General features: G+C 42.0%; 1 protein-coding gene across 1 annotated transcript; it reads left to right on the forward strand.

The window, feature by feature from the left end:
• On the forward strand, positions 1-6,033 carry LOC110485576 (homeobox protein Nkx-2.5). The gene is made up of 2 exons (XM_036940102.2): positions 1-2,849; positions 4,634-6,033. The coding sequence occupies exons 1-2, from the start codon at positions 2,378-2,380 to the stop codon at positions 5,266-5,268; spliced, it is 1,107 nt and encodes a 368-aa protein (XP_036795997.2). The 5' UTR covers positions 1-2,377; the 3' UTR covers positions 5,269-6,033.
• The last annotated feature ends 10,604 nt before the right edge of the window (positions 6,034-16,637 follow it).

Consider the following 16,637-nt stretch of genomic DNA (forward strand, 5'->3'; position numbering starts at 1 on the left):
GCTGGAGGAATGTTAATTGCCGCGGATACCCTGCTTATCGTCCCCACGGAGTTATTAATATACCCGGATAAGAAGGCACAGAGACACCCGCCATGGGATACTGCTGCAGCTAGCTACTCTTCGCATAGGATTTTTGTTTACTTATAATGTGTACGATGTGCATGGCATCTTTGGACTAACGGGCTGCTGCAGAACGGCTAGCTTATAGGCTAGTCTAGGGCTAGGCTACTCATGTTATATCGGTTATTGCCAATGACCTACTGTTCAAATTTGGGAAATTACAATAGTGTTATGTTTGTTATCCTTGATCAAAAACGTAGATCTGTTGTTCCACAGCACTAATTAATGTGGGGACCGGTGCTGCGTTTTTGCATGCAGTCTGTGGAAGGTCGAAACGTGTACCTGCTGTGACACATCTGCTCTGACATTACATACAGATGTCGTTTTTTGAATGCAGTAGAGTTACACCCTTTCCTTCTTGATTCATTGGTGTATTGTGAAGCATATACACTGAGTGCACCAAACATTAAGGACACCTTCCTAATATTGAGTTGCGCCCCCTTTTGCCCTCAGAACAGCCTCAATTCGTCGGGGCATGGACTCTACAAGGTGTCGAAAACGTCCCACAGGGATGCTGGCCCATGTTGACTCCAATGCTTCCCACAGTTGCGTCAAGTCATCTGGATCTCCTTTGGGTGGTGGACCATTCTTTATACACACGGGAAACGTTTGAGCGTGAAACACCCAGAAGCTTTGCATTTATTGAAACACTCACACCGGTGCACCTACTACCCTACCCCGTCCAAAGGTACTTCAATATTTTCTCTTGCCCACTGAATGGCGCACACACACACACACACACACACACACACACACACACACAATCCATGTTTCAATTGTCTCAAACATTAAAAATCTTTCTTTAACGGGTCTTCTCCCCTTTCATCTGTCTGGTCCCGTGTGGCTCAGCTGGTAGAGCATGGCGTTTACCACGCCAAGTTAGTGTGTTCGATTCCCACGGGGACCAGTAGGAAAAGATCAACAAAAATGTATCCACTCAACAGTTTAAGTCACGCTGGATATGAGTGGCAGTTAAATGGCCAAGACGTAAACATTGAAGTGGATGTAACAGGGGCTATCAATGAAAGAGCTTGTGCTCATATTGTTTTGTACACTCAGCGTAGAGCCACATTTAATTTCAACAAACAGTGCAAGATACACATACCTATAAAACCGTACAGGCCTACTCTGTGGGCCGGTTCCCCGCAAAAAGATTAAGCGCTAGACTAAAACGCATGTTCAATGTTCAAACGGAGATTCTCTATAGAAAGTGTTCGAGTCCAATATCTCTGTGTCCGGGAAACCGGCATGTCTCTATGGAATATGTTGGCCTAGCAGAGGCCGGACACTTGACCTTCACGCAGTGACAGGCATGTAGCTCGGCGTTTTCTCCTCCTGCTTTTGCTCGATAGCCTGTACAGATTTCTCACTCACGTCCCCAAGACATATGGCACATCCACAACCTGTCATTGACGCACTCCAACACAATATGTAGATGAAGTTGACAAGTTCACAAAAAGGGAAATGACTATATGTTCAGTATTTCATTGTCACAGCGCATGATCAGCTGGGTTTAATTTATTCGTTTTCGCCTTGGCGTAAAAGTCATATTTGAATTCCAGTTGATGGCCTACTTTGAAATATATGTATATTTTTTTGTCACTGTGTATGCTATTTCATGCGCTCCTGGAAAGAGGGAGCATGCATATGCGTTTGGTGAGAGTTTTCTGTCTCTCCGTCGTTCTCAAATGTGATTCCGGACCAAGTTATTTTAACAAATCATCCAAAACACATGAATAAGAATAACACTGATAAATTCGTAAATTAATGGGCAACCTATATGCCTATAGCGTAGAAAATGTAGGGAGGGTATTATATATAGTGAGGGGGTGTACAATGGAGGCGGTTCACCCTCTTCAATACCTCCGCTCTTCTCCCCTCCCAAAGCGTCCAAATACTTAGCTCGCTCGCGCACTGGCTCCTCTCACCACCTTCCCTTTCTTTCTGTTTCGTACATCCCGCCCCAGACCCAGACCCAGTGACATCACGGGAAGAGACAAGGGGCTTCGCCCAGCCCTGCTCCCATCTCCAGTTACAAAAACACACAGGAACTCAATTGTCAAAAGATCGCACCGCACGGCTGGTTTGTCCGTAGCCTATGGAGAACCAGGCCACACTTATAGGACTAAACCTTTAACCAAACCTTTGTTTCTTTTCATCAGGGGATGAGTTGGGATATCCAGCCGTTTAGCGCGCGCACCTCCGATTACAGAGCCTCTAAATCAAGTATTATTTAAAACGGGGTATATAGTATCACATGTTACTCAGCGGGTTCCATTTCCTTGATGCGCGCGAGCAGGACCTCGATGGCATGATGCTCCCGAGCCCGCTCACTTCCACGCCGTTCTCAGTCAAGGATATTCTGAAACTCGAACAGCTAGAGCAGCAGCAGCAGAGGCAGCGATCTCAACAGCACCAATCTCGACATCTGGACCCGCTACAGATCCAACACCTGTCCCACACCCAACAACACTTAGTACACCCGGACTCGATTCAGCAACAGCAGACCCAGTCCCAGCACTTCCAGGCGCCACCGTCCTGTATGCTTGCTTCAGCGGTCGACAGCCCTCCGTTCTCGGACGGGGAAGACAACATGGCTTACCTGAGTTCTCTGGCGGCCCAGGACGGGCATGGAGAGGCCAGTCTGTCCCCGGAGATGTTCGTTCATCCCGGGATGGGTCACCTGATCGACCCGAAGCTGGAGGTAGACCTGGAGGATCAGGAAAACAGTGAGTTGAACAATAAGATGATTATTTTGATATTTTTGTTCTGCTGAAATGATGTATGAACAAAGGGACACAAAGCGTCGCTTTGAATAAAATACCTAATACAGCCTCTCAATATACACACTCATGATCGTTTGGATCGACGGTATATATACAACCAGAAAATGTAAGGATAAAGCAATACATTATTGCGGAAGGTGACAATGTGTCTTATAAAGTGTCTTGGTTTTAGGCTAAATGTTAGGCGCAGGAGTTTCGTGAGTGTGTTATGATTTCAAAAGACACAAACGAGGTCTGTTATAATTCGACAAAAATACATTTTAATCCCAAATGGGGCCTGGAGATTGTTAAATAATTAAATAATCTCGTCTTTAAATCTCGGACTTTTTGAACGTTTTACAAATAAAACATTAATTTAGGTAGGCAGGAGAATAAATATCTCAACGGGTATAAATATGTTTTCATTATGCTATTGTCTTTATTCTAAGGGCTGCATAGACTGAGAAAATAGTTGAAATCATGACACACAAATGTTATTGGACTATAACTACTTTATAACCAACAGAATAGCATGAATGTTATAACCAATATAATAGCTTGAATGTAAATATGTCTTTAAAATAAACGACACAGAGTAGGCCTAGCCTGCAACCAAGTGAAAGTAAACATTGTGGAAAAATAGTTGTCTTTGGTTTTGATTTATGGTCATAACTTTAGACAGTATTTCTCACAATATTGCGCTTTTGTTTCTTTTACTTCATTTATCTAAACTCATTTATCTAAACTCATTTATCTAAACTCATTTATCTAAACTCATTTATCTAAACTCATTTATCTAAACTCATTTATCTAAACTCATTTATCTAAACTCATTTATCTAAACTCATTTATCTAAACTCATTTATCTAAACTCATTTATCTAAACTCATTTATCTAAACTCATTTATCTAAACTCATTTATCTAAACTCATTTATCTAAACTCATTTATCTAAACTCATTTATCTAAACTCATTTATCTAAACTCATTTATCTAAACTCATTTATCTAAACTCATTTATCTAAACTCATTTATCTAAACTCATTTATCTAAACTCATTTATCTAAACTCATTTATCTAAACTCATTTATCTAAACTCATTTATCTAAACTCATTTATCTAAACTCTATTATCTAAACTCATTTATCTAAACTCATTTATCTAAACTCATTTATCTAAACTCATTTATCTAAACTCATTTATCTAAACTCATTTATCTAAACTCATTTATCTAAACTCATTTATCTAAACTCATTTATCTAAACTCATTTATCTAAACTCATTTATCTAAACTCATTTATCTAAACTCATTTATCTAAACTCATTTATCTAAACTCATTTATCTAAACTCATTTATCTAAACTCATTTATCTAAACTCATTTATCTAAACTCATTTATCTAAACTCATTTATCTAAACTCATTTATCTAAACTCATTTATCTAAACTCATTTATCTAAACTCATTTATCTAAACTCATTTATCTAAACTCATTTATCGTGAAGTATACACGTTTTGAATAGTTTGGACGTTTTACTGTCACGGTGTTCACAAGGTATACTGACTGACAAAATAATTATACATTCATGTCAGTAAAACGAAATGAGTTAGCTATACACATTCAAATAAGTTACATTATGAAATATATTTCCCAAAATATTTTGTATTTTTATAGGCTACTTTAATAAAACTATATTCCTATTTTCAGAGTAGCCTACAAAATATTTATGCTCATATCTTGACACCACAGAGAGCTGTGGCGTGGTGTCCAAGCCGCTGGAGGGTGAGGACAGCGGCCAGGGGGACTCGGATCGGCCGGCCAAGCAGAGAACCAGACGGAAACCCCGGGTCCTCTTCTCCCAAGCCCAGGTGTTCGAGTTAGAGCGACGCTTCAAGCAGCAGCGGTACCTGTCCGCTCCTGAACGAGAACACCTGGCGAGCACTCTCAAACTCACCTCCACGCAGGTCAAAATCTGGTTCCAGAACCGACGGTACAAGTGTAAGCGGCAGCGGCAGGACAAGTCCCTGGAGCTGGCAGGACACCACCACCCTCCCCCGCCAAGACGAGTCGCGGTGCCGGTCCTGGTCCGGGATGGGAAGCCCTGTCTGGGCGGGACTCAGAACTACAATGCTCCGTACGGGTCGAACCCCTATAGTTACAACGGATACCAGGCCTACACGTACAACAACCCGGCATACAACAGCAATTACAGCTGTACTTACACCAGTATCCCTACTCTCCCCCCAACCACCACGGCTAACCCCTTCATGGCCATGAACTTGGGGAACATTGGGGGGCTTAGCGCCTCTCCACAGCCCCAAACGCACCAAGGGACAGCGGTCACGACATGTCAGGGCTCACTGCAAGGGATCCGGGCCTGGTAGCCCCACTCCGGTTACACCTTGGATAAAACCAGAGCATTGTTTTACACCCTCACCGGTGACATTAATCGAATCCTCTCATGCCGTTTTTTAAAGGGTTCTTCCCCTTTTTAAAATAAAGGGAGTTATTTCTCTGCAGTATTTCGGAAACAGTGTTGTTTTTATGTAGTTATTGGCCTTCGTGTCTGCCTGGTGGGGTGGCTGTCGTTGGATTAAGACTGAAAAGGTGCAAATTCAACATGTTTACTCCACTCTCGGTGACGGTCATCAGAAAGAAGCTGTGCGTAACGGTTGAAATGGATTTATGACCAACAATGGTCGCATTTTATTTGAATGACCAACTATCCAGTTAACGTTGGATATATAGGATAGGCCTAGTCACGAGACTAGACGTTTGATAATTGTGATATACGGACTAAGGGTGGTCTAGTTACTTGTAAGCATGTGCTTAAAAGGATGTCCGGATTATTCAACACTGATGGCCTATAGGTGAAGTTCCCAATCTCAAGGATTTGCTTGATATTTCTAATGTTTCTTTAGCCACGATGACATGAGAAGTGAAAGAGAGTGTTTGATTGTTTTCAAGCTTATGTAATCCATTGACATTTATTTGATTAATTCCATTTTCTCATTAAAAAAAGTCCTGGAATGGCAGAAATTGAAATGGAATCCAACCTTGGGCTCTGAACACAACTAACACCATTTTATAAAATCTCATAACTTGCTTTCGAAAACGAATAAATTCCATATTTTGCTACTTTGCGCAAACTTTCCACGGTCCATTACATTCTTTGTGAGGCTCTTGAGAGTTTTCTATGGTGGGATCCTAATTCTCCCACTGTGCGTGTGCGTGAGTGTGTGTGTGAGAGAGAGAGCGAGCGAGATGGATAGGCTAACTTCCCGTTATCTACAAGTTGTTCTAATTTGTCAAGATGTCTGATATTATTGAAATATCACCTGCTTTTCGATGCGCCTTTAATTACGAGTATATAAAATGGGGATATAAATAAGCAATAATGTTACAACATGCTGGATAAGAATAATCTCTGCAAATCACTTTCATCACAATCATTTTCAAAAAGCCACATCTAAAGTAGAAAGACGACTGACAATGAATAGACTACATTGAGGCATGAATGGCCTCTTGGCAAGATACGACATGGATATCAAGACAAGAAAAGGCTCATTCTCTCTCTTTAGACACAATTCCACTCAACCGGTGCACAATATTTCAATGAAAGCTGTGCATTCAAAATGTCCTATTCCCGCAATAGCAGGTAAACGTATTGCAATTGTAGCCTACTTATTCGAACACATGAAAATAGCTTTTTTAGTGCTAGTCTGATTCAGGTTGTTAGCCACAGCTTTGTTATAAAATCTTGCCATTTGGAAATGTGTCGCGCCCGGAAGGCGGTTGGAGAAGGCCAGGCAACAGGCACACTCGAATTAATTGTGCGGGTGCCAGTCTGTGTGAAAAGAGGAAGTTACTCTCCATTTGAGGCGCTTTAAGGACGCGATTAGCAACCTAAAATACCCTGAAAGAAGCAGCTCGAGCGGGGCTGGAGAGGCCGAATAATAGGCCTTATTGGATTCCTGGACAAAAGGTGTATGGTAGGCTGGCCCGGACACTCAGCAAAGACAAAAGAACCCAAGAGCTGAGAGATTGACGTCCTAATATTCCAAATTGAGGCACAGGCAGTGCGTTATTTTAACTGGCTGCGTTATACTGCGATTGGGATAGGGAAAAAAAGTGTTCACTTTTGTTCGCTTTTGGGGAGGTTTTTGTTCCCGAAGAAAGGGCCTCTGATTGGGGCGGAGAGGGAGAGCCCCAGCCGGGGCAGCAGGGCTGGAGGTTAGGCAGCGGGGGGCGGCTGTGTGAATGAACGGTTATTATTGCTACAAGTTTCACCATTTCTGTCTATCTGCGGGAAAATGGAGGACAAGGAGCAGAGAGAATTCAAGGAGGAGAAGAAGCATGGCGGCCTGGTTATGAGAAATGGGGCATTGCGTTATGAGAAAATAATATTTTTACAGAATAGAAATATAATCCATAGGTATTTGATCTTTCTTTTATCAATTTTGCGACATGTCGAAAATACCAGATTTTGATAGCCTGGGCTATTTGAAATAGCCTACCATCGGCTATAGACTCAATGTCAGTCATTCAATACACACTGAACATTTTATTACGATGCCTACATCTAAGAAACTTGATAAGTCTAATTGATTAAAAGATTAACATATCAGCCCACTTGGACTGCAGTGAGTAGACAATATGATGTTTAATTTTCCTACTATGTGACCATCTGAATTCACTATTCCTTATGGGCGGCTCAAACCTGTCATCATGACCTTTTGTAACAGCCAAACGTTTTGGAAAAACGTTTTATTTAAAAAAAATGTGTGCATAATTTTTCTGTTCACGTTAACCTACAATTGTTCAATTTCTCATATTTTAATCATGACAGACAGAGCTAGCCTCTGGCGGCAATGCCGTTGTCCCGGCTCTGTGGGAAACCGCCAGGCTCACGCATACCACAGTGGGCAGATCTGCAGAGCGCGAGGAGAGAGGAAGTGGAAATTAGACAGACACGCGAGCAGGGGTTCAGGCCAAAGACATTATCCAGACGAGGAGCAGCCGTCATCACAAGGCCTTGTCGATGAGCGCCATAAATACTGGCCTGGGGAGAATCTCTGAGGATAACTCCCAAATGGCACCCTATTCCTTGTTTAGTCCAATATTTTACATAGGCCTTGGACAAAAGTAATGGACTAGGCGATATAGGGAATAAGGTGTATTTTAGGACGCACAATGGGGGATAATCTCTTATTACTAAACAGCTAAACTAGAGCATCAGATGAACACACTAAATACGTCCCAAATTGCACCATATTCCCTTAATAGTGGACTACTTTTGACCAGGGCCCATAGGGCATTATATTGGAAATAGAGTTCCATTTGGGACGTATCCACTGTTACAGGGACTGGGAAATGAAGGATCACTGTTGGCCTAGCTTAAGTGAGCTCCCCGTGGGAAAGCGTCAGAGCCCGAGAATAGTTGAAGAGTTGTCATGCAGCATAATCTTCCGGGGACATATGTTGAAGGGAGGAGAGGGGAGAGGCTCCTATACTCGACACAAATAGAGCATGATTTCAGATAAACGCTGGACCTGTTGGACAGGTTTGGTTAAAACAGGAACTAGCGATGGGCCTACGATACATTCTTAAAACGCAGGTCTATAGGCTACAAAGTATATATTTTTTAAATGTAACCTTTATTTAACTAGGTAAGTCAGTGAAGAACAAATTCGTATTTACAATGACGGCCATACACCGGCCAAATCCAGAAGACGCTGGGCCAATTGTGCGCCGCCCTCTAATAATAGTATAATACTAATAGTACATAATAATTATTGGTAATATTGTTATTAGGCCTTTATTAGTATATATTGTTACTATTGAACAACAGTGTTGCAATAATAGGTTATTAGAAGCAGTTGTAAAATCACAAGCAATCATGCAGGGTTCATGCGCTACAGACCACAAGAACAGTTCAACTGAATAATTCAACGGGAACTTTTGGTCTGAAGACAGGATTTTGACTCCAAATAGCCACTTGTTGTAGAATTATTTTCCCAAGCTCTCTGACAACTCTCATCCTCCTTTGCCTAATTTGTTTTTCGTCTTTCCCTTATCCCTCAGAGTCGCAAGAGATGCTCCCTCCACAACCACATTCTCAACCAGTTCGCCCCTCCAGCGTGTACCTCTTCGGCTATATTTGTCTAGATCGAAATAATCAAATAAACCCTGATGGTTTGGAACGACTCGACTACTGTATTGTCCTATCGGGGGCTCTATATCGGAACCATGCTCTCCCTAATCTCCTGTTGGGCCCAAAACAGATTTAAACCAATCAGGACTCGCCTAGTGTTCTTGCGCTACTAATGGGGATTAATTGAGACGTAAAAAAAAGGAGGCCTCGAACTTGTCACCCCACTGATAAGCAACGTTCTAGACTAGAGTCTAGCTGGTTCTTACTCCACCGCTGCGTCAGGAGTAGAGCCATAGAGCATACCTGCTGTCACAGTGCGGGACCAGCCACTTGATGTATGTAAATAGATTTGGAGACAGCATGGCGTCGCCTCAGGACGCTAGCAGCCTCGTCGCTGGCTGCAGCAGAGTTTACGTTTTTGATTTGCATCAGTTTTAGAATCAGCCAGGGCACCCATGACACAAGCCAGTATTTGACGTCCATGCAGGTATGAGGACGTCGGGAGATGACGTTGAAACCGCAACACTAAGGGCAACAGTGAGCGCTGTTACCTTCAAGTAGGTTTCGCTAGGCGTTATGGGATGGGAATGACGGGCGGCTGTGTAAGCGTCTGCCTCTGATTCCAAAGAATGCAAGTTTGAATCCAGCAATAGAAAGTTGTTTTTGATATTTTTGTTTTAAGCCTATCCCAAACCTTAACCCTTAGCTTAACCATTCGGATGAACGTCTAATTCTAACGTGAGACTGTGAGAGCTGGTAGTTTAGAATACCCAATTGTGGTGTGAGGCTCTCAAATTCAAAGGACCAGAGCAAGCTGCAGCTTGCTGTGTTGGAGTGACATGGAACTTAGATAAAGAGAAGCGATGACCACGAGGAAGAACGACACAAATAGGCAAATTAAGATTCTAATCGATTCTCCATGAGTGGAATGGGAAGGTTAATTTAGCCTTATGTCAATACAATAAAACAATAATTACCCAAATGTTTGTGTTTTTGATTTTACATCAACACCCATGGAAAAATACCAGAAAAGGTTGGTTTCAATTAGGCTATTGACACACTTGCAATTTGGTCAAGCTTTTTCAATAGGCATAGAGTTAAAGCAGCCAATGCTTAAATGTGATTTTTATGGATTAATATTATTTATTTTACGCCATTCATATATTTTTGTAATTATGCTATTATTCTTAAAATATTTTCTGACATTGTGACACACACGCAAACAGTTTGATTATGCGGTTCTCTCTACACATGACCCACAACTCTTTACACTAAACCTAACCACAACCGCATCCGGAGCCGTTTGTGTGTTTTCCTCTCAGATGGCAGATTAAGACATATTCAACACTTATTAGTCATTATTTCTCTTTAAATCTACACAGCTGTGTGTGTGTGTGTGTGTGTGTGTGTGTGCGTGCGTGCGCGCGCGTGTGTGTGCGCGTGTGCGTCTGCGTCTGCGTGTGCGCGCGTGTGCGTGTGCGTGTGCGCGTGTGTGTGTGTGTGTGTGTGTGTGTGTGTGTGTGTGTGTGTGTGTGTCGAAATCTCAGAAAATACTTTAAGAATAAACAAATATGCTTAAAATCAGAAAAACACAAAAAGATGCATGAAATCTAGGAGTTTACACAACATTACAATAAACAATAGTTGACAGGCACACAAATAATTACAAAGAGAGATTGGTTCCAGAAAGGTTCGGGCCAAATTCTCTGAATTGGACCGTCTTTGGACAAAAGGTGTCCGATTGGGTGTCACTTATTAAGATCAGTTCTGACCAGAAGAGAACTGTACGGAAACTAGAGTCTTTCAGAGTGAAAGAGAAGTGGATAGGGCCTTGGCCTTTGGTTTTGAAGAGAACGGGTGAAACAACACGCCCTAAGGAGGGCCTGGCACCCTATTCCCTATATTGTAGCCAGGGCTCTCATCAAAAGTAGTGCACAATATTGGGAATAGGGTGTAATTTGGGACGCATCACAGCCCTTGCTGATGCGGGTTGAAGACACATGACACCGCCTCCAGTTGTTGCTTTACAGTACCGCGTTTGGTTTGATTAATCGCCGGGGCCTTTAGTAACATCTCCGCTAAAGAGAGAGAGAGGTAGTTAGTTACAAACAGAACCGCCCGCACCTACTGTATTTACCTGTAAGTGCGGTTACCCCCCCCCCCCCCCCCCCCCCCCCACACACACACACTTTCCAAACTGAAGTACGTCATTAGCAGCTGTTAATGACTCGTGCACACTCACACAATATAGCTCTCTTCCTTGCTTCGTCAACATCGAAATAACATAGCCATGTTTTCACCAAGACGTGCCCAAACAGCGCGCGCGCAATCTTAACTGGGATAGGAGGAAGAGGGGCAGGGAAGGAAGGAAGAAAGAATCAACTGCTGTCATCACATTCCCCAAGCAGAGAAGACATGTTAGTTAAAGACTGCAGTTAACCATTGGATGGTGTGGGATGTCGGCAGCGCTTAATTTGAGCTGGATCCTGTCGGAACAGGACCTGGCATTTCTCGGTTTTGGACGGTTTCGTTCCGGTGCCTCTTTATTGCATGACCTTTTTTCTCTCACACATTATGCAATGTCACAATGATAATAAAAGCTATCAAAAAGTTCATTCGAGTTGCCTCTTCGTTAATTCTCAGTTTGTCAGTGTCAAAGTAGCCTGTCATTTCGATCATTTGTGCAGTAGGGCCTATTATGGTGCTTTCAAGACAACTGGGAAAAACGAGGTCAAATCATTACGTCAGTGATCTTCAGGTTGGAAGTCGGATCTCTAGAAAGAGGCCTGGATTCCAGACTTGGAATTCCGAATTGGATGACCGTTCAAAATGAATTTGCCCAGTCGGTGCTAGTTTTATTTCGATGAGTATGAGTTCCTAGTTGTTTTGAACGCAGCATTAAAAAAGATTATGCCAAAGTATTCAGTCATGTAAAAGGACGTAGAATTGCATGAAATGCGTTTATAAAAGGCAAACATTTTCCCGGACCCTAGTCCACTAAACATTTTCCCGAACCCTAGTCCACTAAACATTTTCCCGGACCCTAGTCCACTAAACATTTTCCCGGACCCTAGTCCACTAAACATTTTCCCGGACCCTAGTCCACTAAACATTTTCCCGGACCCTAGTCCACTAAACATTTTCCCGAACCCTAGTCCACTAAACATTTTCCCGAACCCTAGTCCACTAAACATTTTCCCGGACCCTAGTCCACTAAACATTTTCCCGGACCCTAGTCCACTAAACATTTTCCCCATGTGTGCAACTTCTGTAATGCCTCAACACCACTGCTCTGTGCCACTACAAAAATGTAGTGATATGCATGCAATGTTTTATTATTATAAAATATATTTGTTTCTCATGCGTTCCGGTAACTCAGAGCTCCCCAGATCACCCCCCTCTTGCACTCACTTTTTATTCCTGTACCTCATGATTTACAAATTAAGCACTGGATGTCGGTTGTGTATGCGGTTATGGCATGATGCAACATATAGGGCTGGCTGGACAACGGACTAAAGTAGAGGTCTATATTATAGGCCGTTAAATATGGGCACTATGGTTTACAGACAGTCTCAGACATCCGAACAGCTGAACATTTTCGTTTTCTTCTCCTTGCCAAGTTTGTCATCCAAGTTTTACTGTTTCTTGTGCTGGGAACCAGGCTTTGGCGCGGGTGCGGACCTCCAACCGGGCCGAGGATAGGTCGTTCATCAGCCGCAAACATCTAAATATTTATCCCCTCTCTGATCTAGGCCTTACACGATAACCACCCAATGCTACTTTCTAGGTCAAAACAGACCTCGTTTCTGGGAAATTTCGGTGGGAATCATTCATCCAGACCTGACCAACACAACTGTCATCGTTTACATGCGCGAGGCTAACAATAACATTGTATTATTGTTACGTGGCAACCGATTAGCACCCCAGCCTGGCTGAATCACACAGGACACTTAAACCCACCCCAAAATAAAACATACAAATGTTGTAGTCTATTTTAAACTTTTTTTGTGTGACACTAACTATTCTTGCCAAATTGAAGCCATGGGACTACAAGGATCTATGTGCGCAAAGCATAGTTCTGATATATTGAGCATTACACGTTTTCACATCCCAGATCTCAGAACGGTTTTGTTATTCTTTTATAACCCATTAATAGCATCACCTTAAAAGGTAGGCTACCTAAAATGCAGAGTATCAAAATCCTAAAACATTTGTAAATCTGTTTTTTTTAGGGGGGTGCAATCACAGATAGAACCGTATGGCTCTGAAATGTCAACCTGGGTTCAGCCATGAGGTTCTGTCTGGCCCAGAATGTACAAATTCTTTCAATAGAGAAGTAGGCTACAGACTTTTCATGATTAAATAAAGATCTTCTTTCTAATCGCAACATCAAATATATTAATTAATGTTCATCACACATTTGCAATAGTTCCCTAACATGACAAATTCACTTTATCCTATGGAGAACTAGCAACAATGCTAAAGCTTAGCTCTGGATGAGTAAACTGATGTAGTATTCTGGTGTCTGACACCCAAAGTCAGTAAACTACGTGCTAGTTATCAATAAAATGTGGTAAGATTGTAATTTTAGTGAAATAACCCTTCCATGGAGGTTTTCATATTAATATAAAACAAGGCAAAAACAACAATGTCTTTCCCAAGGGCCTTAAACATGCTCTAAGGCAGGGTTTCTCAAATTCGGTCCTGAGGCCCCCCCCCCCCCCATGGGTGCACGTTTTGGTTTATGCCCCAACACGACTCAGCTGACTCAAACAATCAAAGCTTGATGATGAGTTGGTTATTTGAATCAGTTGTGTAGTGCTGGGGCAAAAACCAAAACATGCATCTAAGGGGGTCCCAGGACCAAGTTTAGGAAACACTGCTCTAAGGCACCTGTATTTGTTTCTACCATAAACAACTTACGTTATGGACATTCTTCTGAAAAAGTGGTGAAAAAAAATTGAAGTAATTTAAAAAGAGGACCAGAACCCACAATATAAATAATCAAGGATGTCGGACTATAACGTTCTATCTGCAAAATGTATGGTTTTGAGATGAGCATTTTTAAAGTGATGTCTTTCATGCCTCAATAAGTATACTGAACCAAACTATAAATGCAACATGCAACAATTTCAAAGATTTTACTGAGTTACAGTTCATATCAGGAGATCAGTCAATTGGAATAAATTCATTAGGCCCTAATTAATGCATTTCACATGACTGGGTAGGGGCGCAGCCATAGGCCCACCCACTGAGGAGCCAGGCATAGCCAATCAGAATGAGTTTTTCCTCACAAAAGGTCTTTATCACAGACAGAAATAGTCAGTTTCATCAGCTGTCCGGGTGGCTGGTCTCAGATGATCCCGCAGGTGAAGAGGTCCATTGCTGGTGTGGATACACGTGGTGTGTGGTTGTGAGGCCGGTTAGACGGCTTGTGGTAGAGAAACTAACAAAAAATTCTCCGGCAACAATTCTGGTGGACATTCCTGCTGTCAGCATGCCAATTGAAACTGCACAGTGGCCTTTTATTGTCCCCAGCACAAGGTGCACCTGTGTAATGATCGTACTGAATAATCAGCTCCTTGATATGCCACATCTGTCAGGTGGATGGATTATCTTAGCAAAGGAGAAATGCTCACTAACAGGGATGTAAACAAATTTGTGCACAACATTAGAGAAATAAGCTCTTTGTGTGTATGGAACATTTCTGGGATCTTTTATTTTAGCTCATGAAACATTGGAACAAGACTTTACATGTTCCGTTTATATTTTTGTTCAGTGTATATAACACACACACACACACACACACACACACACACACACACACACACACACACACACACAAAGTATTGAGACCCTTTGAATATTTCCACATTTTGTTACATTACAGCCTTAATCTAAAATTGATTAAATCGTTTTTTCCCTCTTCATCAGTCTACACACAATACCCCATAATGACACAGCAAAAACATCCTCCAGATGTGACACTTGGCATTCAGGTCAAAAAGTTCAGTCTTGGTTTCATCAGACCAGATAATCTTGTTTCTCATGGTCAGAGTCCTTTAGGTGCCTTTTGGCAAACTCCAAGCGGGCTACTGAGGAGTGACTTCCATCTGGCCATTCTATAATAAAGGCCTGATTGGTGGAGTGCTGCAGAGATGGTTGTCTTTCTGGAAGGATCTCCCATCTCCAAAGATGAACTCTGGAGCTCTGTCAGAGTGACCATCGGGTTCTCGGTCACCTCCCTGACAAAGGCCCTCCTCCCCCAATTACTAAGTTTGGCCGTGCGGCCAGCTCTAGGAAGAGTCTTGGTGGTTCAAAACTTCTTCCATTTAAGAATGATGGAGGCCACTGTTTTATATGTGCCTCGACACAATCCTTTCTCGGTGCTCTGCTGGCAATTCCCTGGACCTCATGTCTTGGTTTTTGCTTTGACATGCAGTGTCAACTGTGGGACCTTATATAGACAGGTTTGAGCCTTTCCAAATCATGTCCAATCAATTGAATTTACCACAGGTGGACTCCAATCAAGTTTCAGAAACATCTCAAGGATGATGAATGGAAACAGGATGCCCCAGAGATCAATTTCAAGTCTCATATCAAAGGGTCTGAATACTAATGTAAATAAGGTATTTGTTTTTAATTTTCAAAACATTTCTAAAATGTCTAAAAGCCTGTTTTCTCTTTGTCATTATGGGGTATTGTGTGTGGTTTGATGAGGAAAACATGTATTTAATCAACTTTAGAGTAAGGCTGTATTTGAACAACATGTGGAAAAAGAGAACGGGTCTGAATACCTTCCGAATGCACTGTATATAACCCTACATATAACTATCTCTGATTGTCAACCCAGCAGTGTGATTGGATTACAGACATAACCTGCAGGCACAACGTTATGGTGTTTGCCCAGATAGAACGTTAAAAACAATTCTTTATAAACATACTTAAAAAATAATAATAATCTGACATCTCACATGTAAAGGACCACCTAAAGAGCAACTATGTGAATTAGATATTTTCTTACCAAAATGTCAGAACCTTATAGTCCTAAGGTCATGAAGTTTAGAATTGCTGTGTGTTTGGTTCAAATGAGAAACACCCTTTGAATGAAAACCATCTGAGTAATAAACTGTTTATTATGCTTCAGCCCTATTCCATCAGGACTAACCAGCAGCTGGTTAAGTCTGGTCTGTTCTATGGCTTATGTTCAGACTCCGGCCTAGAGAGGCCTGTCTCTGTTCAGCTAGTACAATCCTTGCCACTCCTGTCATTTGCCAAAGACAGGAGAGGCATGCTAGCTAAAAAGACCTTGGCAAAAGCCTTGGTAAACGCCTTAAGGGAAGTGCACAAAAATAAAGAGTATGACTAAATCACTAAGTCTTTTTGCTTAGACCTACTTCACCAACGTTGTCCATCTAACAGGGTCGGGGTCAATTCCATTTCAATTAAGAAAGTGAAACAAATTCCAATTCCACATTTTCCATATTAAAGAGCTTTGAGCAGAACCGAAATGTCAGTGTATTTACTGAATTGACTGGAATTTAAATGGATTTGACCCCAACCCTGATATCCTAGTAATTTTATCCTAACCTAATGCAA

Source organism: Oncorhynchus mykiss, chromosome 13, assembly GCF_057628025.1.
Source record: "Oncorhynchus mykiss isolate SJ-2025 chromosome 13, ASM5762802v1, whole genome shotgun sequence".
In the NCBI taxonomy this organism is placed as follows: domain Eukaryota; kingdom Metazoa; phylum Chordata; class Actinopteri; order Salmoniformes; family Salmonidae; genus Oncorhynchus; species Oncorhynchus mykiss.